This window comes from Chelonoidis abingdonii, chromosome 13 (genome assembly GCF_003597395.2).
Source record: "Chelonoidis abingdonii isolate Lonesome George chromosome 13, CheloAbing_2.0, whole genome shotgun sequence".
Taxonomy (NCBI): Eukaryota; Metazoa; Chordata; order Testudines; family Testudinidae; genus Chelonoidis; species Chelonoidis abingdonii.
Window position 1 is genome coordinate 19967559 of NC_133781.1, and position 27864 is coordinate 19995422.

At 42.9% G+C, this 27864-nt stretch overlaps 1 protein-coding gene across 4 annotated transcripts in view; it reads left to right on the forward strand.

The window, feature by feature from the left end:
• The window catches only part of ABCC3 (ATP binding cassette subfamily C member 3), a 78935-nt gene that overhangs the window by 20044 nt on the left and 31027 nt on the right, over positions 1-27864 (forward strand). For all 4 annotated transcript variants that reach the window (XM_032785149.2, XM_075071824.1, XM_032785151.2 and 1 more), the window contains exons 2-11: positions 9172-9348; positions 11972-12097; positions 13339-13476; positions 15309-15434; positions 16747-16808; positions 18298-18429; positions 21311-21529; positions 24598-24775; positions 25327-25488; positions 26703-26795. In XM_032785149.2, the coding sequence (XP_032641040.1) occupies positions 9172-9348; positions 11972-12097; positions 13339-13476; positions 15309-15434; positions 16747-16808; positions 18298-18429; positions 21311-21529; positions 24598-24775; positions 25327-25488; positions 26703-26795 (1413 nt within the window). The remainder of the gene's footprint in view (positions 1-9171; positions 9349-11971; positions 12098-13338; positions 13477-15308; positions 15435-16746; positions 16809-18297; positions 18430-21310; positions 21530-24597; positions 24776-25326; positions 25489-26702; positions 26796-27864) is intronic.

A 27864-nucleotide genomic window follows, 5' to 3' on the forward strand; every position in this document is an offset into this window, starting at 1 on the left:
GCTCATCATTTCTGCGGGATCTGATACGGAGCAGCTGTGTTCTCTGGGTCTCTGATACACTGGTTCTCTAGTACACTTGCCCCATATTCTAGACAGGACTGACTCTATTTTTAGATACCATAAAGGAGGGATTGACTCGGGGAGTCATTCCCATTTTTGCCTTTGCTCCCCCCGCCAACCTCAGCCAGGGGGACTCATGATAGCAGCAGACAATACAGAACGACAGATAGCCATCATCTTATTGCCAATTTACAATGGCAGCAGACGGTACAGAATGACTGATAACCATCTCTGCTATCATGCAAAAGGAAATGAATGCTGCTGTGTAGCGCTGTAGTATCACCTCTGTCAGCGGCATCCAGTAGACATATGGTGACAGTAAAAAAAAAAAAGCTGAACGGGCTCCATATTTGCGTGCTATGGCGTCTGCCAGGGCAATCCAGGGAAAAAGGGTGTGAAATGATTGTTTGCCATTGCTTTCCCAGAGGAAGGAATGAGTGACGACATTTACCCAGAACCACCCGCAACAATGATTTTTGCCCCATCAGGCACTGGGATCTCAACCCAGAATTCCAAGGGGTGGGGGAGACTGCGGGAACGATGAGATAGCTACGGAATAGCTAGCCACAGTGCAACGCTCCGGAAGTCGACGCTAGCCTCGGACCGTGGACGCACACCACCGAATTAATGTGCTTAGTGTGGCCGCGTGCACTCGACTTTATACAATCTGTTTTATAAAACCGGTGTATGTAAAATCAGAATAATCCCGTAGTGTTGACGTACCCTGGGTCACATGAAATGAACTTGGTAATCAAAATCCTGATCCTGACACAGCAGAGTACTGACTGGAGGTTTGATAAACACAAAGGACTAAGACTAGAATAAGAGGTAATTCAAGTCCACAGCGAAGAAGGGTGTTCTTGATGCTATTCTTGACTGATTAGCAGACAAACCACAAGTTCACAACCTGCATATAATATCGAGAGGCCTTCTCTGTCGTAATGTGATAACAGACATTGCTAGTCTCTCTTCTGTTGTCTTTATAGTCAAGTGCAGTTACAGGTTAAACAAATTCCATAGCCAGTGAGTTAATATCAGGACATTATAAAACTATGGCAAGTTTAGTGCTCTGAGAATTTTGCGTCTTGACAGCATAGGCATCCAGGTGGTTGCACATTAACACTGCAGCAAAAGTGGTGAGGCTTAAAGAACATTGCTGCCAAATTACCTTCTGCAGGCTGTAGGAGCTGTGGAACTCCAGCAGTCTGGGATAGGGAGAGGTGCCAGACAGGGCTGGCTCTAGCCATTTCGCCGCCCCAAGCACAGCGGCACACCGCAGGGGGTGCTCTGCCACTCGCTGGTCCCGTGGTTCCGGTGGATCTCCCGCAGACATGGCTGCAGAGGGTCCGCTGGTCCTGTGGCTCCGGTGGACCTCCCGTAGGTGTGCTTGCGGATGCTCTACCGGAGCCGCAGGACCAGCGGACCCTCCAGAGGGACTCCTGCGGGAGGTCCACCGGAGCCACCTGCCCCCCTCCCGGCAACCGGCAGAGCGCCCCCCGTGGCATGCCACCCCAAGCACGTGCTTGGCCTGCTGGGGCCTGGAGCTGGCCCTGGTGCCAGAGCCTGCTCAACAGCTCCTTGGAAGAAGTGGGCTGCCAATTATCCTACTTAAGCCTTTGCGGCTTGTGGAGAAGCAAGCCACGAGCAGCTTCTCTGCAGCTCTGCTGAGAGACACAGGCTGCCTCAGCCTCTTTGTGAAGATCCTGTTCTGATAAAAGGTGGCAATCAGCAATTTCCCTGGCCTTCCCCCAGGCAGCTCCAGTTGAGGGAGAGGTGGTTCCTCAGGGCAGAATCTGAGGAAAGTCACTATCTTCTGTAGGGTGAGCGAGCTGCCGGTAGATGTGACTATCATTGTTACTGAGAGGGACACTTATGTGAAACTCTCACACACCCCTAAATGCACAGGACTTTTAGGAAGACAGAACAGCCAACGGCAGACATCCCCAAAACTGGGGGTGGGGACTGGGCTTGAAATCTGAAACAGAGCTTGTATCGGAATTTAGCAAATCATCCTTCTGTCTATAGTGGGCCAAAGCAAAATGCCAAATGTGAACACCCTGAGCTTTTAGGTCCTCCTGAATGTTGTGTGTCTGAGCTCACCATCAGTTGGAATGAGATGCTTCAAGCCTCTAAGCCAAGCAGGGCAGGATTCAGGAGATGGGCGAATAGGGCCAGGGTATCTAGGAGTTTGAGAGGTGTGATGCAGGGAGTATCTTTGCACTCGTGTGTTTCTGAATCGCAGTCCCCTCATTTTACACACAGGCTTGATGGCTGTTTAGTGACCGTTCACAGCGATGGCCTAGTTGTGATGTTCTGCACTGAGATTTAGTAGTGTTGGAGGTTTATCACTAGTGCGACGGGTTGTAATTCAGCAGTAAAGCGTGACTGGCTGCTGCCTGAAAATTGCTTCAGTTTGATGAGAGATTTTAAAGGGATCCTAATGTCCCTGCGGATATAAAATTCATACCTAACTCATTGATACAGAGCAAAATAGAATGTCAGCATTTCCCTCTCCTCTCCTGAAATAGCTAATCAGCAAGAAAAAATTAAGTTGTCCTGGAACATCTTCTGTTATTTAGATAGTTCCACCTATGTTTGTTATCTTTTATTGGCCATAAATATTTAGGTTTTATTAACTATTTCATGCCCTATACGTTGCTGAGACACCACAAAGGTGGGCAACCTGATAGACACTGAGATTGATAGAAGTCAAGGCTTGAAAATGTTATCAGACACACAGTAACCAGAGAAGTAAACGTACTAGCTGAGGGTCAATATGAAAGCTGAGTGGAAAACCCAGTAGTGAGCTCTGAGGCCAGTTATCTGCCAGAAAGCTCAGCAACCACCCATAGTTGCTAGAGAAGGAAGATGCTGGGGATTCTGAGCAAGGTGCTGTTCATGGTTCTTGCTAAAAGGTCTCCATCTTTTCTATCAGTCTCTGGCCAGTGAAAATTTTGAAGTCCCCCATCTGTCTATAGATGCATAGATACTATAGTATATAGATACTGGAAAGGAGATGACTTGAAGTCATGGGGCTGCTCGCATGCATTAGGGAAGCAAGATCTGATTAACCTTTGCTATTCAGAAATGTGCCCCATTAGTTCAGCCTTGCTGTAAATAACTTGTTCATTTTCATCACTTACTCTGTACTCTCTGCACTGTTCATGCTGGGTCAGCATCTCCTTCATTATCAGCAAAGGCTTCGTTTTAGGGGGGAGATTCTCCAAAGCAGCAATGGGATTTCGGCACACAAGCCCCATTGACTTCCAATGGGTATTCTTCCCTTGGTGTTTGACTGTAGCTGTGCAATTTCTTTTGTCTTCTTTAAATAAGAGCTAATGCAGATCTTTAAGGGTGTTATCAGACGTCACCAGTGTGGTGCTCTGCTCTAATCAATGTTGATAACAGTCGGCTGCATGCGTGTGTTCCTCTGCGTGCTGCCCTGGCTTTGTGCAGATAGATGGCATAGCAGACCCGAGAGAAACCCCAATGACCACAGATCCGATAAGGTACAAAGGCACCCGGCCAGGTTATTGCCAAACAAAACACAGTCTCTAGCTTCCCGGATCAGATGTCTACAGTTTTGCTAGTACATGTGTGCTCCCTGACAATGGATTGGCTCAGTCAGTGGCACGATTTACCACTGTCCCCTAGGCCAGAGAAAGACAACCCCTCAGGGGTACATTCTTATACACAGGTATAAACAAGTTACACCTCACTCCTGACATATTGAGGTACAACCCCTCTAAGTAGTAAGTTGCTGCCTATCACCTTGTACATGTTGGTTCCAACAAACCAACCTTATCCATCGTATTATCCATTTAACCCCGTCTTTAGGATGCGTCAGCATGTTCCTGTTATCTGAGGAATGTGCTAGTATCAGGAGTGTTCTGGTACCAACCTGGCATGTGTTTATATCACTTGTGTCCAGTACCTTTTAGATATGTGTGTTTTTGCAGCGTGAGCCCTCTTCATGCTAGGTTCTGTGAGCAGGGCCTGCCTCTTGCTCACAGCTTAACTTTATTTTGTATCAGCAACATCTTGACTATTACTTTAGCTCAGGCCTTAAGCCTCATTCCAGGCCTCTGATACGAGGACTTATGTTTCAGGACCTCATCTTACTACAAAGGGTATGTCTACATTGCAATTAAAAAGCCCCTGCCAGCTCAGGCTCACGGGACTAGGGCTAAGGGGCTGTTTAACTGCGGTGTAGACATTTGGGCTTGGCCTGGAGTCTAGACTAGGACCCTGTGCAGTGGGAGGGTCCCAGAGCTTGGGCTGCAACCTGAGCCCAATTAAACAGCTCCTTAGCCTGGGCCCCTGTGAGCCTGAGTCAGCTGGCATAGGCCAGCTGCAAGTGTGGACATACCCAGAATGGGCTTTGCAGCCATTCAGGCTGCATTTCAAAGGGAATAGAACAGGGGTGGCCAACCTGTGGTTCCAGAGCCACATGCAGCTCTTCAGAAGTTAATATGTGGTTCCTTGTATAGGCACCGACTCTGGGGCTGGAGCTACAGGGGCCAACTTTCCAATGTGCCGGGGGGTGCTCACTGCTCAACCCCTGGCTCGCCCCCAATCCACCCCTTCCTGCCTCCTCCCCTGAGCCTGCTGTACCCTTGCTCCTCTCCCCTCCTGCCTGCCCCCGAGCCTCCTGCACACCATGAAACAGCTAATCAGAAGGTGCAGGGAGAGAGGGGGAGGTGCTGATCAGCAGGGCTGCTGGTGGGTGTGAGGTGCTGGGAGCATGGGAGGGGGGAGAGAGGCAGTTCAGAGAGGGGGCGCTGCTGACGTATTACTGTGGCTCTTTGACAATGTACACTGGTAAGTTATGGCTCCTTCTCAGGCTCAGATTGGCCACCCCTGGAATAGAATAAACTGGCTTTGTTTAAAGATCAAAGTGAATGGAGGGCTGGAGCAGATTCCTGGGTAAGTCTGTGCTTCCACTAGGTGACTCATCCAGGTCATAGGGAGACCCATTTCATCACGGTCATGGTCATAAAAAAGGGCAAGTTTAGGGACCTTGCTTTTTTTTTCTCTTTACCTTGAATAAATTAAATGATGTCTGAGTCTTGTTTTGTTGTATGCTGCTCTCATGTGACTCTTCTCCCTCTCCAGCGCTCATCCCCCCTCCATGCTCTCTGCAGTGAACAAAATTATAAAAAAACAAAAAACAAAGCATGAGGTAGATGACAGTTGCTTTAGCAATTCAAATTGGTAACAGGATCCTGACTAAATAAATGTTAAGAGACAAGTTCCTGCTATGAAGGAGGTTTTTGGCTGTCCACTTTGTTAGGGTGTCTCGTGCTCCCGTTGGGTTGAGTGGGTGGAAGCTAAAAGTAGGGTAAGCTTGGAGCAGGGAAGAGGGTTTGCAGGAAACCTTCCCATAGGAAAAAGAAGAGAGAAAGAGAGAGAGTGGTGTTCTGTGGTTTCATAGGGAATTACAGTATAATGGTACGACTGCCCTCGGCTTTGCTTACCTCACTGCCTTTATGCATGACAGAGGTTGCTTGTAGGGATGGACAGAGTGGTTTGGGTAAAATAGAAATCCTTCTAAACCTCTCCCCCCCAACCTTTGCATAATACTTAAAACCAAACCTTTTCCCCAGCTGGTCGGATTCTGACCATGGCATAAAAGGGTACAACTCCTTTGAAGTCAGAGGACATGTTCCTTCTTATACCAGTTAAGAATGTAGCCCAGTGTCTTCATTTCATCTTTGCCAAAGCTGCAGTATTAAGCTATGTGACTACCAGGATTCAGACAACTCTGCTAGAAATTTGCCTGTCTGATCTTGTAGTTATGTTTGTCAAAGGGGCTACCTTGTATATCACATAAACTGATGCAACACTGCCTAATCTCTAGCAGTTCATCAGTGTGACCATATAGTGCTATGAATAAAACAATGAGGAGTCCTTGTGGCACCTTAGAGACTAACAAATGTATTTGGGCATAAGCTTTTGTGGGCTAAAATCCACTTCATCAGATGCATGGAGTGAAAAATACAGTAAGCAGTATATATATTACAGCACGTGAAAAGATGGGAGTTGCCTTATCAAGTGGTGGGTCAGTGCTAATGAGGCCAATTCTGTTAAGGTGGAAGTGGCCTATTCTCAACAGTTGACAAGAAAAGGTGAATATCAACAGAGGAAAAATTACTTTTGTAGTGCTAACAAGGCCAATGCAATCAAGGTGGACGTCGCCCATTCCCAACAGTGAACAAGAAGGTGTGAGTATCAGCAGAGGAAAAATTAATTTTTGTAGTGACCTATCCGCTCCCAGTTTTTATTCAGGCCTAACTTGATGGTGTCCAGTTTGCAAATTAATTCCAGTTCTGCAGTTTCTCGTTGGAGTCTGTTTTTGAAGTTTTTTTGTTGAAGAATTGCCACTTTTAAGTCTGTTGTTGAGTGTCCAGGGAGATTGAAGTGATCTTTGGTTTCTGAATGCTACAATTCTTGATGTCTGATTTGTGTCCATTTATTCTTTTGCGTAGAGACTGTCTAGTTTGGCCAAGGTACATGGCAGAGGGACATTGGTGGCACATGATGGCATATATCACATTGGTAGATGTGCGGGTGAACAAGCCCCTGATGGTGTGGCAACTCCCAACTTTTCATGTGCTGTAATATATATATATATATATATTGCTTACTGTATTTTTCACTCCGTGCATCTGATGAAGTGGGTTTTAGCCTATGAAAGCTTCTGCCCAAATCAATTTGTTAGTTTCTAAGGTGCCACAGGACTCCTCATTGTTTTTGCTGATACAGACTAACACGGCTACCGCTCTGAAACCATATGCTACTACGCTTACTCTAAGCCTTATCAGCAGATTGCAGCTGTTTAATTCACTTAAACAGAACTTTTTGCATTCAAAGTCTCTTACTTTAATTTGGAAGAAAAAGAAATAAAATAGCCTGGAAGCCCATTTGGAGAAGTTATCAGTTTACAAGGGAAGTTGGATAATTGGAAGTTTGCAATTATATTGATAGCTGGAAGTTCAAAAGACACAGAGAGAGTCAAACATAGCAAGAGGTTTATACATAGATAACATTTATCTGTGTTTCAGGTAGGTCTTAATTTGATAATCTCTCCATTAAAATGTTCTACAGCTTGATAAGTTTTTACAGGAAACTTAACAGTTACATCTTAAATGCAGTAGATAATTTTATCAGCTAACTGAGATAAGACAGTAAACAAGTTCCCACTAACTACAGTGAAATATCTGGTACTTAGTTTTGACAAGTTACATTATTCACCCTCTTAACTTTTTTATTTGCAGAAGGTGCTCTCAAATCAATGGGTACAAACTGAGAACAAGAATCTGAACATCTGGAGTTGCATATGGAATGTGTAGCATGGAAGCTAGCAAGCAGAGATATTTGCAAGGAAGCAGATTTTCCTTCTTACACACAATCTGTATTTTATTGGGTTCTGTTTACAGTAGGGAATTTACTTATTGTTCCAGGAATATTAGTAAGAAGGTCAAGATTTTGGCCATAAATGCAGCCTTTTTCCAGATTCTCATAGTTACACTCAACAAATAGTTTGTTTGAACCTGATGATCTTGCTTAATACCAGATATTTGTGTTAGATGAGCACTCAAATTTAAGCTTTTTTACCTTGAAAGTGTCATTTCAAAGTTGTACTATAAATTGGGAATGCTGTGAAACGTACACTGGGGTGCCCTAGACTCAGAATAGCCTAACATGCTGCAATGTCACTAACTATAGATTACAGTGACCTTTTTTTAAGTAGAACTAACGAAGCCCTAATGCATACAAGTAAATGTCATGGCTTTGCGTAATACAATATGTAAATTTTTGTTCTAAGTTACAAAGCTAGAAGACCTCATTGTAATAGAGAGTTTGGGCTTAGCTGGGGGAATTTACTATATGGGATTGCACAACATTTAAAACTATTACTCATAGCCCTTTTATTGGGACAAAGGTCACAAAAGATTAGTATCATGATTGCAGGGTTCTCTGCACCTCTGTTCCTTCACTGGTCCCTGAGTGCACCCCCATAGGTGCCAGGCCTTGTGTGTTTATCTCTGCTGAGGTGCAATTCCGCAGTTCTCTCACTCTTATATGGGGCCCTGGGCTATTGCAATTTGTGTATCCACGGTGCTTATCCAGCAGTTCCAACTGAGTTTGAGCACCTGCGGTTGGGATTCTGGGACCAGTGGTGTACAGTGATCAGATGGCCACCTTAAAGTACAAGTATTGTTTGGTTTACCAGTGGGAACAAAGTTTTTAGAGAAAAATGGATGTGTATCTAGCCGAAAGCACTACCATGCTGTGATAGTGACCTAGGCAGGCCTAGCTCCTCCAGAAGCTCCTAGTACATCCCTGAGTCTCCATCTAGCTCCCCCAAAAAACTATGCTTTCTTGAGAGAGAATCCCATTTTAAACCCTGTTATAGGTTGGGGGAGGGGAATTGTTTTTGTTCTTTTGTGTTCCTGGGCTTTGACCCTTTCTGGTCCAAACCAGTTTTGTAGGTTGGCTCTCCTGTGCCATTCTTTTCCTTGCCACCTGTTTCTCTAGACGAGGGGTCGGCAAACTTTCAGAAGTGCTGTGCCGAGTCTTCATTTATTCACTCTAATTTAAGGTTTCGTGTGCCAGTAATATATTTTAACGTTTTTAGAAGGTCTCTTTCTATAAGTCTATAATATATCACTAAACTATTGTTGTATGTAAAGTAAATAAAGTTTTTTAAATGTTTAAGAAGCTTCATTTAAAATTAAATTAAAATGCAGAGCCCCCCGGACCAGTGGCCCGGACCCAGGCAGTGTAAGTGCCACTGAAAATCAGCTCGTGTGCCGCGTTTGGCACACTTACCATAGGTGGCCTACCCCTGCTCTAGACAGCCCTCTGCTTATATTCATACAGTAAACACCCCAATAACAGGGCCAACATGCAGTGTTCATCAGTTATTACAGAGCAGCTCCAAATCCATCACAGTCAGGATCTTGGGTTTGCATCTCCTTTGAATAGCACCTCCAGCAGCTCAGTGCCCCCTACACCTTCTTGCAGAGTCCGGAAGGAGCTCCTTTCAACAGCCATTGTAGCCAGCAAGGCTCCTCACTAATTCGTGTCCATGCATCTTTTCTTCAGGATCCCAACATTTCGGTGTACACCAACAATCCGGACCTAACGCCGTGTTTTCAGAATACCATCTTAGCATGGATCCCTAGCATTTACCTCTGGGCTGTCTTACCCTTATATCTCCTCTATCTAAAACACTACAAAAGAGGATACATCGTACTCTCCATTCTGAGCAGGTTCAAGACGGTAAGATCTTTCTGTAACTCGCTGCACAAATGTGTATCCTTGTGGGAGTGGAAGCAAAGACATGCAAATTCAAGGCAAATGGCGCATAAAAGGGAAACCCAGTACCAGGTGGAAGATCAAAGACCTTATCTACCTTTAGATTAAAGTTAGCAAATCAATACAGCTTTTCAAATGTTTGATAATGAAGAGCAGTCTCTACACTGGCCAAGTCTGGATTCAGGCTCAAAGCATAAGGCTGATGCCACTTTCACTGGTTTCAATGAGGTCTGGGTGCACGTAAGGGCAGCTGAATCGGTCTCATGGTAGGTAACAATATGCACAGAGATCCCCGAAATACCTAGGCATTATTGCCAGAGGTTACAAGCTACCCCTCTCTCTGGCTTGGATAGCAGAGCTCCCGCTCCTTGGCTGGTGCAGTGAGAGTTCGCCCTCCAGTGTCGATTTACTTACCATCACGATGATCTCCTTAGTACAGGTATCTGTCAATATATCTATGGATTGATCAGTCGCACTTATCTGACCCCTATATCTGAGCACCCCATAATCTTCAACGTATATATCATCACAACACGGCAGTGAGGTAGGTATCCCCATTTTACAGAGAGAGACTGAGGGCTTGTCTACATGGTGGGGTATTACGCACTACGGTGGTGTAATTTCTGAAGCACACTAATGTGCTGCATTAGTGTGCAGTAAAGGTTCCATAGTACTGTTTGAAACACTACTGCTTTAAAGCACACCAGGGAATATTTAGTGCACACTAGCAGGATCTACAAGGACCAATTAATATGCGGCATGTTAGTGCACTTTAAAAATCACACCCTTGTAGCGCGAATTACCCCACCCTATAGACAAGCTCACTGTGACATGCCTAAGGTCCCATAGGGCTGTCTGTGGTGGAATGGAGAATTGGACCTAGGTCTCCCAAGTCACAGGCTAGTACCATGACAAATGGCTCAGGTGTCCTCTCTATGGAAGCTCACACACTGCCCTTCACAGAGATGCTCACTAAATTTTTTTCTAATTATCTCCATCCTCTTCAGTTTGTGACATATCTTCCCCTGCCCCCTCGGGCTAGTGACTAATAACTCTGGAACTACCCTGCAGATGCTGCCACCTTTCTCTCCATTCACCTTCTCAGTTCATGCATCATTGTGAGCCATCTCTCGTGTAGGAGATATAACTCACGAAATGTGGAATCCATCTGTGTACCTCCCAAAGCCTTCATCTTGTTGTTGGACTGGTTGAACTCCCAAGCAGATTTGCTATGCCCCTGATGTCTTTGAATAGTTCTTGATGCAGACATATAGACAAGAATTGTATCCTAGAGAGTATAACATTGCTGCATCATCTTGCCCTGTGTACTAGCTCCAGATGAATGGAACGCAACCCACGAGGGTAAATTTACCTTAAATTGTCTCTCACCCACACCATTGTCTCTTTAGTTAATAACTTCAGAATCTGAAACGGCACTAGGAAACCTAATGGCCAACTCAAGAGCTAAGGCAGGTAGTTATAAAAGCTCCCTTTGCACACTGTAAATATATTAATTAGCTAATCTTATAGAGCACAATGAAATGCTTTGCGAGGGTATCGGGAGCTGAACACTGAGGACCAGTAAAATCCGTTAAGCCCCACCACCAGCCACTGTATACACAAGGTAGATATGTGATGAATCATTTCATGCCTTGCTAATAACCACCCTGAATTCAACCTCCTCTACTTAGAGTCTACCTGCAAATGGGATGAGCCAGGTAAGGGGAGTAAACAAAAGGAGGGGAAAGGGTTAAAATAACGAGATTAAGGCTTGTACATACCTCGGCAATGTAAAGGATGTTAATGCTCCTGAGGTTGGAGAGATGTGAGAGAAGGGCTTGCAGGAACTCACCCCTGCGCAAAGGGCCAGCACGAGACCACTTAATCCTCACCTAAGACCTGTTTTGAGGGTTTAAGTGGTACATAGCTCTTGTGCTGGGCCTCCGCTCAGGAGTAAATTTCACCCTATGTGTAAAACAAAATCAAGGATTTTCCGAGCATCTATAAATGCCTAATAATATTTAGCATTTATACAGAGAGCTTCTCTATTTCAGGAATTTTACAAACAATATATAGGCCGCATTACATCCCTGTGAGGTGGTTCAGTGTCATTGTTATCCGCACCTTACCAAGGAGAAAACAATGTGAAAAGGGTCAATAGCTCGTGCAAGGCCACAAGAGAATCAAGGTCAATCCAGGAGTAAAACTTGAAGCTCCCAGTCCAGAGCACTTGTCACTAGACCCATCTCTTTCTCTCTTTAATTTGTACCACTGGATTTCCAATTACAACTGATTAATATAGTGAAAATAGGCAGATATGTATTCTATGTCCATATCACGTTCACACACACAGACACACACACACACACATATGATGAAACCAGATTCCCAATTGATATAAATCAGTGTACATAAGAACTTATGCTCCATTGACCTAGCTAATGGTTTTGTTCACCTGGGTGAAGTAATGGCACTGTTTTCTTTTAAATCAGCTTCTCATTGATCAAAATAGAACTATTCTCCAGATCTGCACCTGGGGATGAATTTATCGAATGCCTTCCCCGTTTAACACTTCTTCTTCTTTTAGATTTTAGGTGTTCTGCTGTGGTGTGTGTGCTGGGCAGACCTATTCTTCTCCTTCCATGAACTCCTGCAAAGCAGAACCCCGCCTCCTGTCTATTTTGTCACTCCCCTAATTGTTGGCATCACAATGGTTAGTATGCATTTCTATCAGTGACTTTTAATGGGAGCAGGTTTCGCAGGCATGAAGTAACCCTTTGTTGACTAATGGAGTAGAAAAACCTTTCTGTGCATTCCCCTCTAAACCACAGGTTTCTACTGATCACCAAAACCACTTCAACTGTTCCAATGTTGACAGCCTCAGCAGAGAGGTTGAGGAGTAGATGGGCCATGGAAACAGAACTACCTTCCCAGCACTTGAATTGATGCTTTTATTGGTTGGAGCAGGATCGCAGAGTGCTGTGGAGTGAAGCAGAATTGCTAGCTCCATCGTGTTATATCACTCTGATGGTCAAACAGAACTATGGGAGGATTGTCAGTCCAATACCTTTCACTGCCATTAAATGTTCTATTTAAAAAAAAAAGTTGCTAAATGAATTAATATTTTTTAAGTTTATGTATGAAAAACGTTGCTTCCTGAAAAAAGCCTCCAGTGCAAACAGTCTCCATTGAAGAGATTGTTAATAATGTCAGTTTAATGGAAGGGTTTGTTCTACATCATTTATTTCCTAATGTAAAATTCTCCATTCTACTTTACTTGTGATTGTCATGTAGAGAAAGTGACTTGTCTTGTACGTTTGATTTGTTTTAATCTCTCCTGAGCAAAGCTATGTATTGTAGTTCTGTTTGTGCATTGTTCTACACTCTGTCAAACTGTGCCTCTGATTTATATTGTTGTTGGTTCTTTATGGGACAGAAACCAAAAGCATTTTACTTAAGAACTCAAACTGGCTTTGAACTATAGGCTGGAAGATGAAATGCTAATCCTTATCCATTGAGCTTTTACTTCCTTATGTGGGTTGAAAACGTTCACAGACAGGTTATAATTTCACCTATCTAGATGGAAGAAGTGAACTCTCTGGTGAAGAACCAACAAAGTTTAAAAATACGTTCACCCTTAATGTTAATTTGGCACAAACAAGAGATTTCAGTTAAAAGAAAAAAAACAAATTTCTGAATCTGAGTCCATGAAAACAGAGAGAAATTCTTTCACAAGGGCCCTGTCCTGCTTTCATTAGGCAAGTGAAAGTTTGCAATTGACTTCCATAGGAGCACGACTAAACCTTAAGTGCACAAGAAACCATGTTTTGTAAACCTGCAATTTTAGTGGTGTTGCTGCTGCTGGTGGGGGTTATGGTGGGCACCCATGAAAGCATGAACGGGCAAAGCATTGTCGGGCATGTATTTATGTGTTCCTGTGTTTACTTTTCACAGGTATTAGCCACAGTACTCCTTCAGTATGAGAGGCTGCGAGGGGTTCAGTCCTCAGGAGTGCTCATAATATTCTGGTTTTTGTCTGTTCTCTGTGCCGTGGGTCCTTTCCGGTCCAAGATCATTGCTGCAACAGCTCAGGTAAATATACTGTGCTTGTGTAGGGGACATCTAGTATAGCATTACCATGTCTTTGAAGAATAGATGGGAATGAGTCACCCAGTTTACATTTCATATCTGAACCTGAACTTTACCAAACCAAGGGGAACTTTGAATCTGATCTTTGGAGCCAATCTGTCTGTAATTTAAAGAGGACTTTTGAGTCATATCATTGCATGCCAAGGGAGTGCCCAGACTATGCTCAATCAAAGGATGCATTGGACACCTGGCAGGAATCTGATGGCTGCACCAGTTTCACATACAGTAGAGCAGATTGCAGCCTTTTAAATAAGGAACAGTGGTAGTAGAGACAATATGACTTAATATCCAGTACCCCTGCTTGGATTATACAGCTTGGGTGCATTGTATAACTCTATGGGCTGCACAATCAACTCTTGATGTGATGGGAACAGGATTTTCACTCTTTGTAAGCAAAGATCAGAAAGTTAGAGGGAGAGGAAAGAAAGTTGGGCTGATATGATCCATGTTTAAAAACATAGCCAGTTCTGCCACAATGAGAGAGGGACTGCCATATCCCTGATCAGAGCAAATTTCCATTTGGCTATTGAATAAGTCCCATGGATTCAGTGATTAGATAATTGAAGGCCTGGAGAGAAAAGCAGCATGTTAAGAACACTAAGCATAAAATCCTGGTCCCATAAAAATCAATGGGAGTTCTGCACTATTGGATGATTTAAATGAATATTTATTTATTTACCATCATTACTAGAGGGGAGATCTTGATATACTGGGCTGTGCAAAACACGGAGTTTGAATTGAACTATAAATGATAGTCTGTGTAATATTCGTTTAGAAAATAGTACATGCCAGAGTAGGATGCCCTTATGAATTAACTGGTGTAAATTTAACAAGTATAGTAATAATGAATTTCCTTGTTATGGCCCCTCTCACCCTCGCAGTGTAACTGTGAAGCTAAAACTCAAACGTAATCAAAATTCCATCTCGCTAATATAAATAAGTAAAAATGTTGAGTTACATCATGATGCAGCACCAAAGGCTTTTTTCTAGGGGAAGAGGCTTTATCAATGGCTAATTCTGTAGTTAATCTAAATCAAGAGGTTGGATGGCCTACAGACTTGGATCCTTAAAGCAAAGCCATAGGCAACATCTCTTCTGTTGTCTTTGCAACCACCAATGGCCAGAAACGCCCCCTGTCTGACTGTAAGGATTAGAGATTTTATATGGTTAATGAGAGCATGCACAATTACATTAGTCAGGATATAAACAAAAACTGTATAAGGGATGCTATGATTTCTGCTATGAGGAGTAAGTCAACCACTAACTGATAGGAGTTGGAAAGAAACTTCCCCGAAGATGTACAGTAATTGTCTAGTACAAGATTTCTTACTCCTTCCTCTGAAGGCATGTGGCACTGGCCCCTGTCAGAGACAGGATCCTGGCCTAAATGGATTCCTCTTTTGATCTGGTGTGGCAGTTCCTATGATTGTATATTAAAGGCATGATCCTGCACATATCATCACCAGGATCTCTGAAAGAGATTTCACGTAGTCCTGATTCAGAAAAGTATCCGTGTTCAGGAAAGGCATTTAAGCACATATTTTAAGTCCCATTGAAGTCAATGAGACTCAAGCACATGCTTAACTTTAAGCACATATTTAAATGCTTTAATAAATAGGGACCCACATCTGTAAGCATTATTCCACATAGTAAGGTGTTTGCAGGATAGAGCCCTACGGGAGAAAATGCACTGCCAGAAAGAAGCTCAATAAATTAGTAGGTTCTACAAGAATTAAATCTAATGAGACCAACTCTACTGTTTTTTCTCCTTCTAGGGCCAAATAAAAGACAGGTTCAGATTTACCACATTTTTCAGCTACTTTGCACTGATACTCATTGAGCTCATCCTTTCGTGTTTTAAAGAAAACCCTCCATTTTTCTCCCCTGTTAATTCAGATCCTGTAAGTACTGCTATATTCCTGTGACTGTATTTTATAAAATGTCTTAGGTGACATGTAAGGGAGATAGCGGTAATTAGTCTCTACCGAGAAGAGTGTTCGGGTGGCTTAGGGCAGTGTGTCTCAACCTTTTAGGTTGGCAACCCATTACGTGAAGTCAAAAATTTTCACAACATGCCCTGCTCCCTTTCCTCCCCCCCCCATTATATGTACTAAGATTAAAAATGCATCAGTAGTAACAGTAACAATCCTGTGTAATTGGTTCATGTGTGTGTTTCAAGAGGTTGACAGAGAATGCTTGCCCTTGAAGGGGAATTGTGTGCAGGGAATAGGGGAGTAACATTTTCTTTGCTTTATGTTATAATAAAATTTTCAACACGTCATGATCCCCCAGTTGAGAAACTGGTTTAGAAGATTGATAATAATACATGGAGCCTTTCGCCACTAGATTGCTAGTTCAAATCCACCTCAGAGCAGTTGCTGGCTGAAGATAGAACTCACTATTAGAAATACCGAGATTACCACATCTCATTTATTAAATTGTTATGCAGCAGCAAATATATTTATAAGAATTAAAATGTGATATTAATTGTTGCAAGGATTATCTCTGGAGAGATGGACTTCAGTTTGATGGATGTCCTTTTAATGATATGTGAAGCCATTAGGGTTTTAATTTATTAATAAATGAGCCCTTCCTACAGGACTTTAGGATGGATAAGGAATAACCTTAAGATAAGACAATAGTGCTGTCTAGAGATTAAATTGCTTCTCTATCTTTTTAAGCAGTTTTCATAATCGGATTTATGTTTGAACCAAGCTGGGAGAGAATGCTGAATTACAGAATTAATTTCTGAAATGAACATTTCTGAAAGCAAAGAATGACATTTCATTTTGTACAAGTGTGATTAAAAAGCAGTATGAGGTGTGGTTGTTAAGAAACAAAAGGAGTCCTGTATGAAATGGAGAATGAAAGAAATCAATTTTATATCTTTATCATAGAATATCAGGGTTGGAAGGGACCTCAGAAGGTCATCTAGTCCAGCCCCCCGCTCAAGGCAGGACCAATCCCCAATTATTTATTTAGCCCCAGATCCCAAAATGGCCCCCTCAAGGATTGAACTCACAACCCTGGGTTTAGCAGGTCAATACTCAAACCACTGAGCTATCCCTCCCCCTGACATAGGACATAGTGCATAAGTTAATCTCCATGATAGTCCAAAAACAGTTAAAATGTGTTTTGTCCTTTTTGAAGAAAAGTTATTTTAAAGGTCTTAATATTTCTTTATTTCTTTATTGGTATTTAACTTTCTTGTAGAATCCGTGTCCAGAGTTAAATTCAGGCTTTCTTTCAAAGATGACATTTTGGTGGTTTACACGGTGAGCATGTCTTTCTAAGGCTTTTATAACCCCAAGGATAACCTCCATTTTGTTGGCAAAAATAAAGGACCTCTGACTAGAGTGACCAGATGTCCTGATTTTATGGGGACAGTCCTGATATTTGGGGCTTTTTCTTATATAGGTGCCAATTACCCTCCATGCTCCATCCCAATTTTTCACACTTGCTATCTGGTCACCCTACTTCTGACAATGAAAAAATTCCCTTGTAGTATCTACTGGATAAAGTCACTCGCTTCCTGTTCAGTCTTGTGTGCTGTTTCCCCTGAGAAGTGCCAGGACACCAGTGGTAGCAGTGAAAGATTTAAAAATCTGTCCATAAAGTGCCCACAAGATTCATAATACCTTTCAGAACTGTAGAGGTGAAACTGAAGAGTGGCCTAATAAACGGTATATACAATTTGCTTACTATGCACTGGAGTGCTGACATACAGCAAGGGAGTTGGTGAGTCATGAAAACATGTTGCACAACAGGGATAATATTGCAACCTCTGCCGGAATGTCTTTAATTTCCTGTGGAAGTTTTCATGTACTGTGTTTGTAAAGGGGTTTTCTGTACAATAAAGAAAGAAAATGGAGTCCTATAACTGTAACATGACAACTTTCAACAATAGAATTGTTGGTGTTACACATGGGTTCAAGGTGCAAAGTTCAGATCAGGATTCAGATCCAAAGTTTTGGCTCATCCCTGATAGAGAGATGGACCAACTGCAAAGTTCACATCCAGACTCAAACTTTCTTTGAGGGCAGTGGCATCTGGGATTTTTGCTTCAGCTTCAATGATAATAGTTACACTGGCATTAGCAGTGTCCTCTTATTATCCCGTGTGTAAACCTAGTAAGACCATTTCTAATAAAGTGTGTCATATTTGCAAAGTTTGTAAGGGATTTGAATGCTCAACTCCTATTAGAAATTAATGAGCATTAGCTGTCCATGTCCCCAAGGCAGCTTTGACAACTTCACCCTAAATATACCATTGAGGAATAATAATTTTCAGTTATATGGGGGAAAAAATCCCATTTTCCTTTGGCTGTTTATGGTCTCTTGATTTTTATGCTTCATTCAGCTCAGACAGTGACACTCAACTCGTTTAGTTATTTTAACATCCTAACACCTCACCATTCTCATCCAGTAGTACAGTTCAACTCAAACACTTCTGGAGATGGTTTCTGTATTGTTCTTTACATTGTTTTAATTTATTTTTTTTAAAAAATCATGACAATATTTCTATAATATATTGGGTTTTAAAAATATTGTTTACTAAACCTAAACGTGGAACCTAAACTGCCTGACCTCCTTTCCCTGCATTTGTTACCCGTTTTTGCTTTAGGATCCGATTATCGTTCTTGGGTTAGAAAGAGATCTCTCTTACTTTTGTTACCTAAGTGGTACTGGAGTTTCTAATGTTAATAGATGCCTTTAATTTTATCAGCCAAATGGATTTGGAACTATTCTTTTTATATTCATACAGCATGGTAATTCTTGGTTATAAGAGTCCTCTGGAAGATAAAGACTTATGGTCACTGAATAAAGATGATACCTCCAGTATAATTGTACAACAACTGCATAAAGAGTGGGATAAACAAAAAGACGAATGGAAACAGTAAGTGCTTCCACTTTTTAGCAAACCGAGATTGGTTTCTAAATTGTCTGTACATTAAAAATGAGTCCTGCTTTGAAAAGGGACAAAGGTCTCGTCTACGCTATAACGTTGCTCCTGCCGATGTAAGTTGCCCACTACACAGACCTAATAATTTCACCTCCACGAGAGGCTCAGAACTTAGGTCAATGTAGTTAGGATGACTCAGTGTCTGTGTAGACACTGCGTTTTTTGCATTGCCTCTTGACTGTCAGCCACTCATGGACTCACAGCTGGAGCCTCTCTGCCCCGGGGCTGACAGCTAGGGCTGTTGGCCCAGATTCGGGGAGGCTTCAGCTTCCACTGTCCCACAATGCTCCACACAGTTAAGTTGATGGAAGCTCTCCTGGTGAGGACGTGCACCACCAACAGATGGGGGATGTGTGGACGTGAACCACCGTGGTAATTACAATCTAACTTGGGTTGACTTAATTTTGTAGTTTAGGTAAGACCTGTGTAAAATGGCCACCTATTAACTCAACCAATCTGTTTTCCAGGAGTATTAAGTCATGTGTGCTTGCTTTAATACACTTTTACTCCTGTGAGCACTGCAGAACCAACACGCTTATGAGAAAGTGAGCTAGGGTCTTCTCTGGCTCAGACATCGCCTGTAGAATTGCTAAGTAAGTTATAAGTGTAGAATGTCCACCACTGAGGGTGTGTGAGCCAAAAGGACCGAGCTGAGTTTGCAAGGGTGGCAGTTTGGGTCGGGAAAGATCTCCTTACTCAAAACTGAGCAGACTTCATCTGGAATCCCTGAGACACAATAGCTCTGGAGCCTGATGATTTCATGATGAATCAATCTTCAGACTTTATGTGCATCTTAAGAAACTAAAGGAATCCCCCCCCCACACAGACATGCATGAGGCTTTCAAATCTCACACCACCTTCAGCCTTTGAATAAGCTCCTGGGGTGAGGAATAAGGAACTAGGGATGAGATGCTTAGTTCAGCTTCTCACTTCCAACTAGTAATTTTTTTAAAAATGACCAGCATTGCTTATGAAAGAGACCCCTTTTCCCAGCAAAGTTAGTGGCAGAATTCCCATTTTTTCAAGGGCAGCCAGCATCAGGCTTGGCCTTTGCATGTAGTTCTCACACTAGGCGAGGTGTCCTTTCAATCTCATGTTCTGTCCTAATCTGGTCTAAAAGGACAGTTATCTGTTGTGGCTGTCTCTCTCTCACCCACTGCCTGGTGTCAAAAGCACTTCTAAATAAATAGATCTCACTGAGAATGTGCTTATAGCCGGAAACGTCAATAAGTGGGTCCTTCATTTCCATTTCCTCTAATTGTGGAGTTATTTCTTCTTTATACAGAGGTTTTCCTCTGTTTCCCGGCTCCATGCAATCATGCCAAGTTGGAAAGCCCCCATTATGGATTAGCCACTCTCTCATAATAGTATTTTTGGCAGGGTTAAATGTGATGGGGGAGTTTTTGCTTTGCAGGTAAGATCTGAAGAGCTTCCAATACTAACACCACTGGCTGTTCGGTTCTTTTAATAACTTGTCTATTTTTATGGAAGGGTGTAACGTGCATTGTGTGGGATCTGGTCTCTTGGTGCATGGACATAAACACAACTTCGCCCTAATGAGATTTGTGTAATGAGGGCAGACGGTTTACAGAGACATTGAGGGCCTGGCAGAACTTCCATTCTGAAACCGTGCCTGGGGTTTCGTCAAAAAGTTCATTGTTTTTTTTAGATTCTTTACAGTGCTGGTAGTCCCCCTCCCTCCCACAAACAAAGTGTGTTGCTTGCAAACTGAGCAAATCTAATGTGGCAGATACTGAGCGAGAGAATGGACTGTGAAACCCGGTGAACTACTTTCAGCAAATAATTTATTTGTCTGATTTAGCCTTTATTTTCTGTTCACAGATGGTCTGTGAACAGATCAGAATTTCCACAGTTTTGTTCAAGGAATGATGTATGTGAACACATTTCTGCCTCTGCACTCTTTGTCACGGGTATCACTTTGAGAATCTGTGGACTGTTCAAATTTCAGGCCAGTGGAGTCCTCAGCTAGCTCCAAAAAAACTACCCGGTCTTTGGAAAAATTCAAAAAGCCCCTGTCTTGATGCTATTAACAAAAGAGGTTAAATCAAAACTAACATCTCAATCATGGCTGCTCCCAGGGTTCTTTTCCTGTCCTTCCTTGTAGCTGATCCTAAGTTCCTCTCCTCTAGAGGCTTCACCCACCTGCATTACATTCAGGGTGGAGTTTGTTAAGCTAAAATTGCCTCAGTGAGTCAGCATGGTTCCAACACCTGCTAATAGAGGGAAGAGGGCAGCAAAAAATCCTGTCAGCCTCTTCTGAGAGGGTTGAGGGAGTGAGAGTATCAAGAAGATGGGATTTCCAACAGCACCTAGGGGAATTAGGCACCCAAATCTCATTGAAAGTCAGTGCATATTGGATGTAGGGTGACCAGATGTCCCAATTTTATAGAGACAGCCCTGATTTTGGGGTCTTTTTCTTATACAGGCTTCTATTACCCCATCCCCTGTCCCAATTTTTCACATTTGCTATCTGGTCACCCTAGTTGGATGTCTGACTCCCTTAGGTGCTTCTGAAAATTCCACCCAGAGTTTCAAATAAAATTATAATAAATGTATCACACTTTTCATCAGTCGCTCTCAGTGATTTGCAAAGGGAGTGTCATTATTCACATTTTTACAGATGGGGGAAACTGAGACACAAACAGGTGAGGTGACTTGTACAAGGTTACCCAATGGGCCAGTGGCAGAGCCAGGAATAGAACCCAAATCTCTTGTGTTTTAGTTTGGGGCTCTATTCACTGGGTTGCATAGCCGCCCTGAGCTCTTGCCGTAATCATTTGTTTCCTACTCTTAGGAAAGAAGACGTGGCATACGTGAAGACATCTAACCATGTGCTGAACCATGTTGGTGATGGCCCAGAGGAGGCAGAAGTTCTGATACAGGACAAGAGGCAGCATAAAGAGCCTTCCTTTCTCAAAGCATTGCTAAGAACCTTTGGCCCATACTTCTTGACTGGCTCTTTCTACAAGCTGATCCAAGATCTGCTTTCGTTCGTCAACCCTCAGTTGTTAAGGTTGGTTTCTCCTATCAGTCGTTTTTACCCACAGTCCTCAGGAAGTCTCCGCTTCAGAGAAGAGCATGCTTCTTGAAGGGCATTATTTTCTCCACACAGTGTTGCGTGTGCAAGCTTGGCAGCTTTTGTGATGAAATGGCAAAAGGTGGACGTTCTTCCTTGTATACTAAAAGGGAAATCAGACAGGCCTGACTAGGACACCTAAAAATGAAAGACCCATAAATTGGGCATAGTTAAAGGGCTGCCATGGGCTAAAAAATGGCCTATTGCATTTTGAGTGGCGGCCTAAAGTAGATTATTCTTTACTGCTGAGGAACATCTGCAGCCAGGCAGGCAGAGCGCTGCATTCTGGGATCAGTAGTTTTTCATGCCTGATGTCTACATCAATGATGAAGGCAGCTGCAATATACCTTATTGTATACAAATGAAGTGTGTCCCTTAGAAATCTGGCAGGTTGCCAGTGTAGCTCTTGGCTGGGACAGGTTTGGGAGTTCCTGCCTTATAAGTAGATTTATTCTAGTCAGAGCCAAGGCCTTGCATATTCTCAAAGGTGTTGCAGTGGTGAGAACGTGGGGTGGGATGAATACTTTTCCAGAAAAAGGAAATGATCAGATACAAGAAGGAAGGTCCTTGCCAAAAGTGAGAAGCGGGGTTAGAAGCACCTTTCCCACCTTCTCTTGCACTCTCCTTGCACGGAGTAAGTCTCATAAGAATACTTTGCTCTTTGTCTCCCTGGGAGATCGGCTCTCCCAGCCCAAGTCATAAAAGGACTGTGCATCTTTGTAAAGTGGTATCTCACTTCTCTTTCTGTGTTGATTTATTCATGTGGCACAAAGCCCACAAGCTCATTAACTAGGAAGAATGTAGTGATGGAAATACCAGAGTTGCAGGGAATAGCAGTTGTGTTTCATCAAGCAATCATTTTTTGCTTTCTATCTTTAAAAGACGCACCGACATTTTAAATGCTTATGGAAAGAATAGTGGAGAATGGATTACAGCTGTAAATGAATGTAGGGGGTGAGGTGGAAAAAGACTTCTGAGATCCTGCTGATAGGTGAGTGCTTTGCATAACACACAAAAACTTGTTACAAAGAAGAGGATCCAACCCACCATATCTGAATTTTGTAGTTTACAAGATATCTCCTTTCAAAGCCTGAAGGGGAGAGGAGAGTGCTAGCAGGCTTTTAAGGGGAAAGTGGGTTAAATGTCATTGTACCCTGGGAACTTTTCAAACTTATAACAATTCACAGACAAGTTTAATGTCCTGATCGATAATATCTCAAGGCACATTGCCATGCATTCATGTAAACATCTAAACTTTTGTGAGCAGCCTCAGGATATTTATTTCTCACAGCTGGAAAAAGTAGGGCGGTTTGGCAAGTTTTGATGCCTGTAAAACAATAGTTTTGTATTTCTAGAAAGGTCACTAGATCACATGCTGGGTCCATCAAGAAGAGCCTTTACAGCGCTCCCCATCTAGTGTGCGTCAGTCTGCTGATGCTGCCTGGAGCTGCTCAGGGGAAGGTGGGTTTGGGGCCAAAAAGGAATGTTAACCATGGCCTCCATGCTTTTGCCACAAGTGATTTGGGGCCTGATCCTTAGCTTTTGCAAATTGTCACTGAAGTCCCAGTTCACACCAGCTGGTGCTCTGGCCCTTCGAAGCAAATCATAGGTCCCACTTTCCTCTGATAAGAAAAGGCAGAGTTATTGTGGCAGAGCTTTATTATCGGATTCATAGTGCCAGATCCACTTTATGTGGCTAGTAATCTGAAATTGGAAATGCAGTTACTGGGGTTATTATGCATTACTTGATATTTTCTACTTATTAGTCGTATCTTCACCATGCAGGGCTCACTGGGAAAGCAATTGTGTGTAGTAGAAGTCAAGAGTTATTAATGAAGATGAATGGCTAGTTTAATGGCAATACCATTTAGCTAAAAGGTAGATGTGATTGTCAGTTCTTTATGTCTACATCTAGGAGAATGGGGTTTGGAGCCAATTTCCCTGAGGGAAAAGCCAGCCCAAAGCACTGATGGTCCAGGAGTTTGAAGAAGGTTAGGATGAGGTGATGGTTTGACTATAACCTACTGTGATGCAGTTTTGGAGGAGAGGAATAAAAAACAATTAGAAACAAGCTCCAGACCTGTGGGGTAATTGAATGACTGTCTTCTGCCAGAGGGGCAAAGTTGGCTGGGGATCCATTAGCCTCTTGGCATTTGTAAGTAGGCTGAGGGAGCTCAGCTGAGAGAGAGCTGCAGGAGAACCAGGGCTCTTCAGCAGAGGTGGCGTCACAGTGAGTGAAATAGACTCCTGTCTGTGAAGGCCTAGAGGCAGGACTTAGAAGAAATGGGGAGATTGCTGGGGGGAAGCTGCTGGCATCCCTGTGGAAGGGATGCAGTGAGAAAACCCTGAGAAGCAGCAGTGGGTAGCAGCACAATTGGCTCATGAAGGACAGAAGTGGGTTTGTTGTGGAATGTTGGTGTTAACTCTTTGATTGGACTTTCATAACCACAGAAGGGGACCGAACTTCTGTAGGGCCAGGCCACAGAAGGCCGAGATGGAGACATACTGTTGAGGGGCATGGAAGTGGCCGCTAGTGGGGGCATTAGAGGTGTGTCCCTGTAATGCCTTAACTTGACACTAGGGAGTGCTCTTAGAGTGTGTACAGTCTCCTACACCTGCCTTATGTAGTAGACAGGCAGGTGTCCCACTGTATTTGTCACTCAGCTCGTGGCTACATGGAGCTACTTAAGAGAGGCCAGATAAGGAACAGTGCATTATAGAGGCTGGAGCTCAGCAGAGCCTGATGTTCTGCCATGTATTCCACCTATTGCTTGGTTGTTCCCAACTGGGCTTTCTCTCTGGCAAGATCTAATGTTTAGCTGTTGTATCTTTGTAATGTTATTTGAATAAAGCCATAACCTAGCTTGTAACCAGGGAATTTGTTGTCATTTGTGAGAAAAGGGAATATGTGGCAACCTGCTATGGATCAGAGAAGCTGTGTTATGTTATGTCCCATTAATCTCTCTCCTTGTTTTGTTTTTCTTTCCCAACTTTTTTAAAAACAGCATATTAATTGGCTTCATTAAGGATAAAGATGCCCCATCCTGGTGGGGATTTTTGATTGCAGCTTTGATGTTTTTCTCTGCCACGCTGCAGACTATAATACTTCACCAGCATTTCCAGTATTGCTTTGTTACTGGGATGAGGCTGAGAACTGGCATCACTGGGATGATATACAGAAAGGTAAGACTGGAAGCATGTAATTGGTCAATGTAACTATATATAGCCAAAGAGGAGTGATTTACACATTAGACAATAAGGAGAGAACAGGCTCATGATTATGGGGAGAAAGCAGTCTCCTGGAAAATAAAAGGAATACTCAGTTTTCTAAAATGCCTCACTGAACCGTGAAGTGCTTTCAGAAAGTAGCAGCTGAGTATGGGTGTGTTGTTGGATAATCAAACATGGCATAGTCAAATATTGGTTTTATTTAAATATTCAAAATCAAGAGGTGCATCTTTAGTCATAACATATTATCTCAGAAAATAATTGTACCTAATAAAAAGGCATCATGTACTGATCAAGATGGAGGAGCTCAAAACAAAATATGTTTTATGACATTTTATTCTCCAAATGAATTAAAGATAATTTAGGATTGACCTCATTGTTTTATTCCTACTGGAGAAGTATCTGCTTAATAGGATATCTAGCTTTCCTATTCCCTAAGGATTTATTATCTGCATTTCTCTGCATGTGTCCAAGATTGATAATTATCAGGGTCTCTCACTTTTCAGTCCTTGGTCATCACAAACTCAGCAAAGCGCTCCTCTACTGTTGGAGAAATTGTCAACTTGATGTCAGTGGATGCCCAACGGTTCATGGATTTGGTGGGTTTCCTGGACATGTTATGGTCGGCACCACTTCAGATTTGTCTAGCTTTATACTTCCTCTGGCAGGTACAGGAACCATCACATTTGTCAGAGTTCTTATTTCAGTGACTGGTTTTAGTTTGTTGAATTCGCCACCATTTTCAGAAACCTCCTCTCATTCTGTCTTGTTTTGGCATAGAATGATTGACACCAACTTACCAAATTTCCTGCATTTGATTGAATAAATGTGCCCTGGATGAGTGGACTTTGGGCTGTTACACCCTTTAGAGCAGTGGTCACCAACCAGTCGATCGTGATCTTCGGCAGTGCAGCATGGCTGCCGCTAAGGCAGACTCTCTACCCCAGCCCCACGCCACTCTCGGAAGTGGCTAGTGTGGCCGTGGGGACAGGGGGTCTCCTTTTATGCACTGCTCCTGCCTGCAAGCACCGCTCCTGCAGTTCCTATTGGCTGGGAAAGCTGCGGGGGGGCCGTGTTTGCAGAGAGGGGCAGCGCGCAGAGCCCCCCATGGGCCGCAGGGTCACGTTGGCCCCTTCCGGGAGTGGTGTGGGGAGATGCAGGAGGGGGCTCCAGGCTGGGGCAAAGTGATTTTGTGTGCAAATGTTGGAGACCACTCCTTTAGAGGTTTTCTTTCTTACTGCTGTAAAATAATCTAACGTTGGGGTACATAGCAACATAATGAGCCACTGGTGACTTTGTAGCATTTTATGGCCAAATACAGAGACAGACCCTCTGACTCAGGCTGTGGATGCCCTCCCTCATGTATTAACATTCAGGGTGATTGGGGTTTTTTGTCAATTACAGTTCCTTGTATCAGAGAGAAGTCAGGGGAAATGCCCTCCCTCTCAGTTCTCCATTCCCTGCCTGTAAATATTTGGTATCTTTTCATATATGGACTGTATTTTCTTTTTTTTGGAGCTTTGTGGTGGTGTTCTCTACATCTGTTAAGATGCTCTGTTTGCATTAGTCCACTGCTGTATTCCCCTTCCACCATGAGCCGTTTCGCAAATAAATTGCAGGCACTCTCAGACGTCATCGATGCTAGTATAGTATGGGTAGCTCCCGATCAATACGATGATCTAGACTTTATACAACGAGAAGAGGGGAAGCAGAGTCAAAATGCCCCAGTGGGAGGGTGGAAATTCACATTGTGGTTTCAAATATGTGTTAGTGAAGCAATGCTTCACTCTTTACCAAACCCAGCTTCTTTCAGTGCTATCTACCGGATATGACTTTTATTTCATGGAGAGCAACAACTTACATTGTCTCTTTTCCTGTCAAGACTTTAGGGCCTTCTGTGTTGGCGGGGGTTGCAGTGATGATCTTACTAATCCCATTGAATGCTGCAATTGCTATAAAAACCAGAGCGTTCCAGGTATGTAACGTTAAGAATAGTCTATAACCCAAGGTGTGGCTTTTCTAGAAAAGTGGAAGGAGTCAGAGTCTTTTTAGTGCCTATTGAATCAAAAGTGCAATGTATTTGTGTACATTGGATGAGATGCTGTCAGTCAAAAGAATCACGAATGGAACTTTTCAGTATCATCCAGGGTTGGCTTAATTCTGCTGCTCCCATCGAAGCCAATGACAGTTTTATCATTGATTTCCATAGGAGCAGAGGGAGGCCAGCATTGAATACTTTTGAAAATCTCATTCCATTTTTATTTTTTTTTAACATTCCTTCCCTGTGTTACTACAAATAACTCAGTGATTCAGCTTCATGAATCTTTAAAATCTGATGTTACTTTTCTCCATCGATGTTGCTTGGGTCCTGTTCTGCATTTCGCTAGGCTTGAATATTGAAGCTGGACAGGTCATTTTTTATTACATTCTCTGACACAAGCCAAATGCTATTGTGTTTGAGTTGCAAGCACTGCAGGGGAGTGTTTTAAAAGAAGTCACTGAAACGTAAAGACAAAACTTTCTCTCTCTCTTTTTTTTTTTTTTAACCTTCCCATACCACCTTTTTTTTTTTTTTAAACAAACAAATCTGCATTCCAGACCTCAGCTGCTTGAAAGAATCCCTTGTAAGAGGCTCTTTGACTTGACTTTGGATCAAAGCCGTAGATGAAATGAAAGGGGCCCTGAAGAAGGCTTGGACGAGTAATTAATGAGCTGGGTCTCCAAGGTTGGATCCCTCTGTGGGATCAGGGCCCCAAGAAGGACAAATGTATGCAGAAGATTAGGCTATTATTTTGTTTGCTTTGAGTACATAAGAGCAAATATAAGAGCTATTCTTAGTGACAGGCAGAGGCTGTCAGCCAGACTGAGTCAAGATTAAATCGTTACATGATATCTGCGGAATCTCATCTCTTACCATCCATGAGGTAAACTGAACAAGTTTCATTTTAGTTAGTGCTAATGATTTTAATACTAAAGGAGATTGCACTAATAATTTAAATAGCCAGTTCTCCTCACAGGCCTTCCCTAGTGCAAGCAAGAAAATT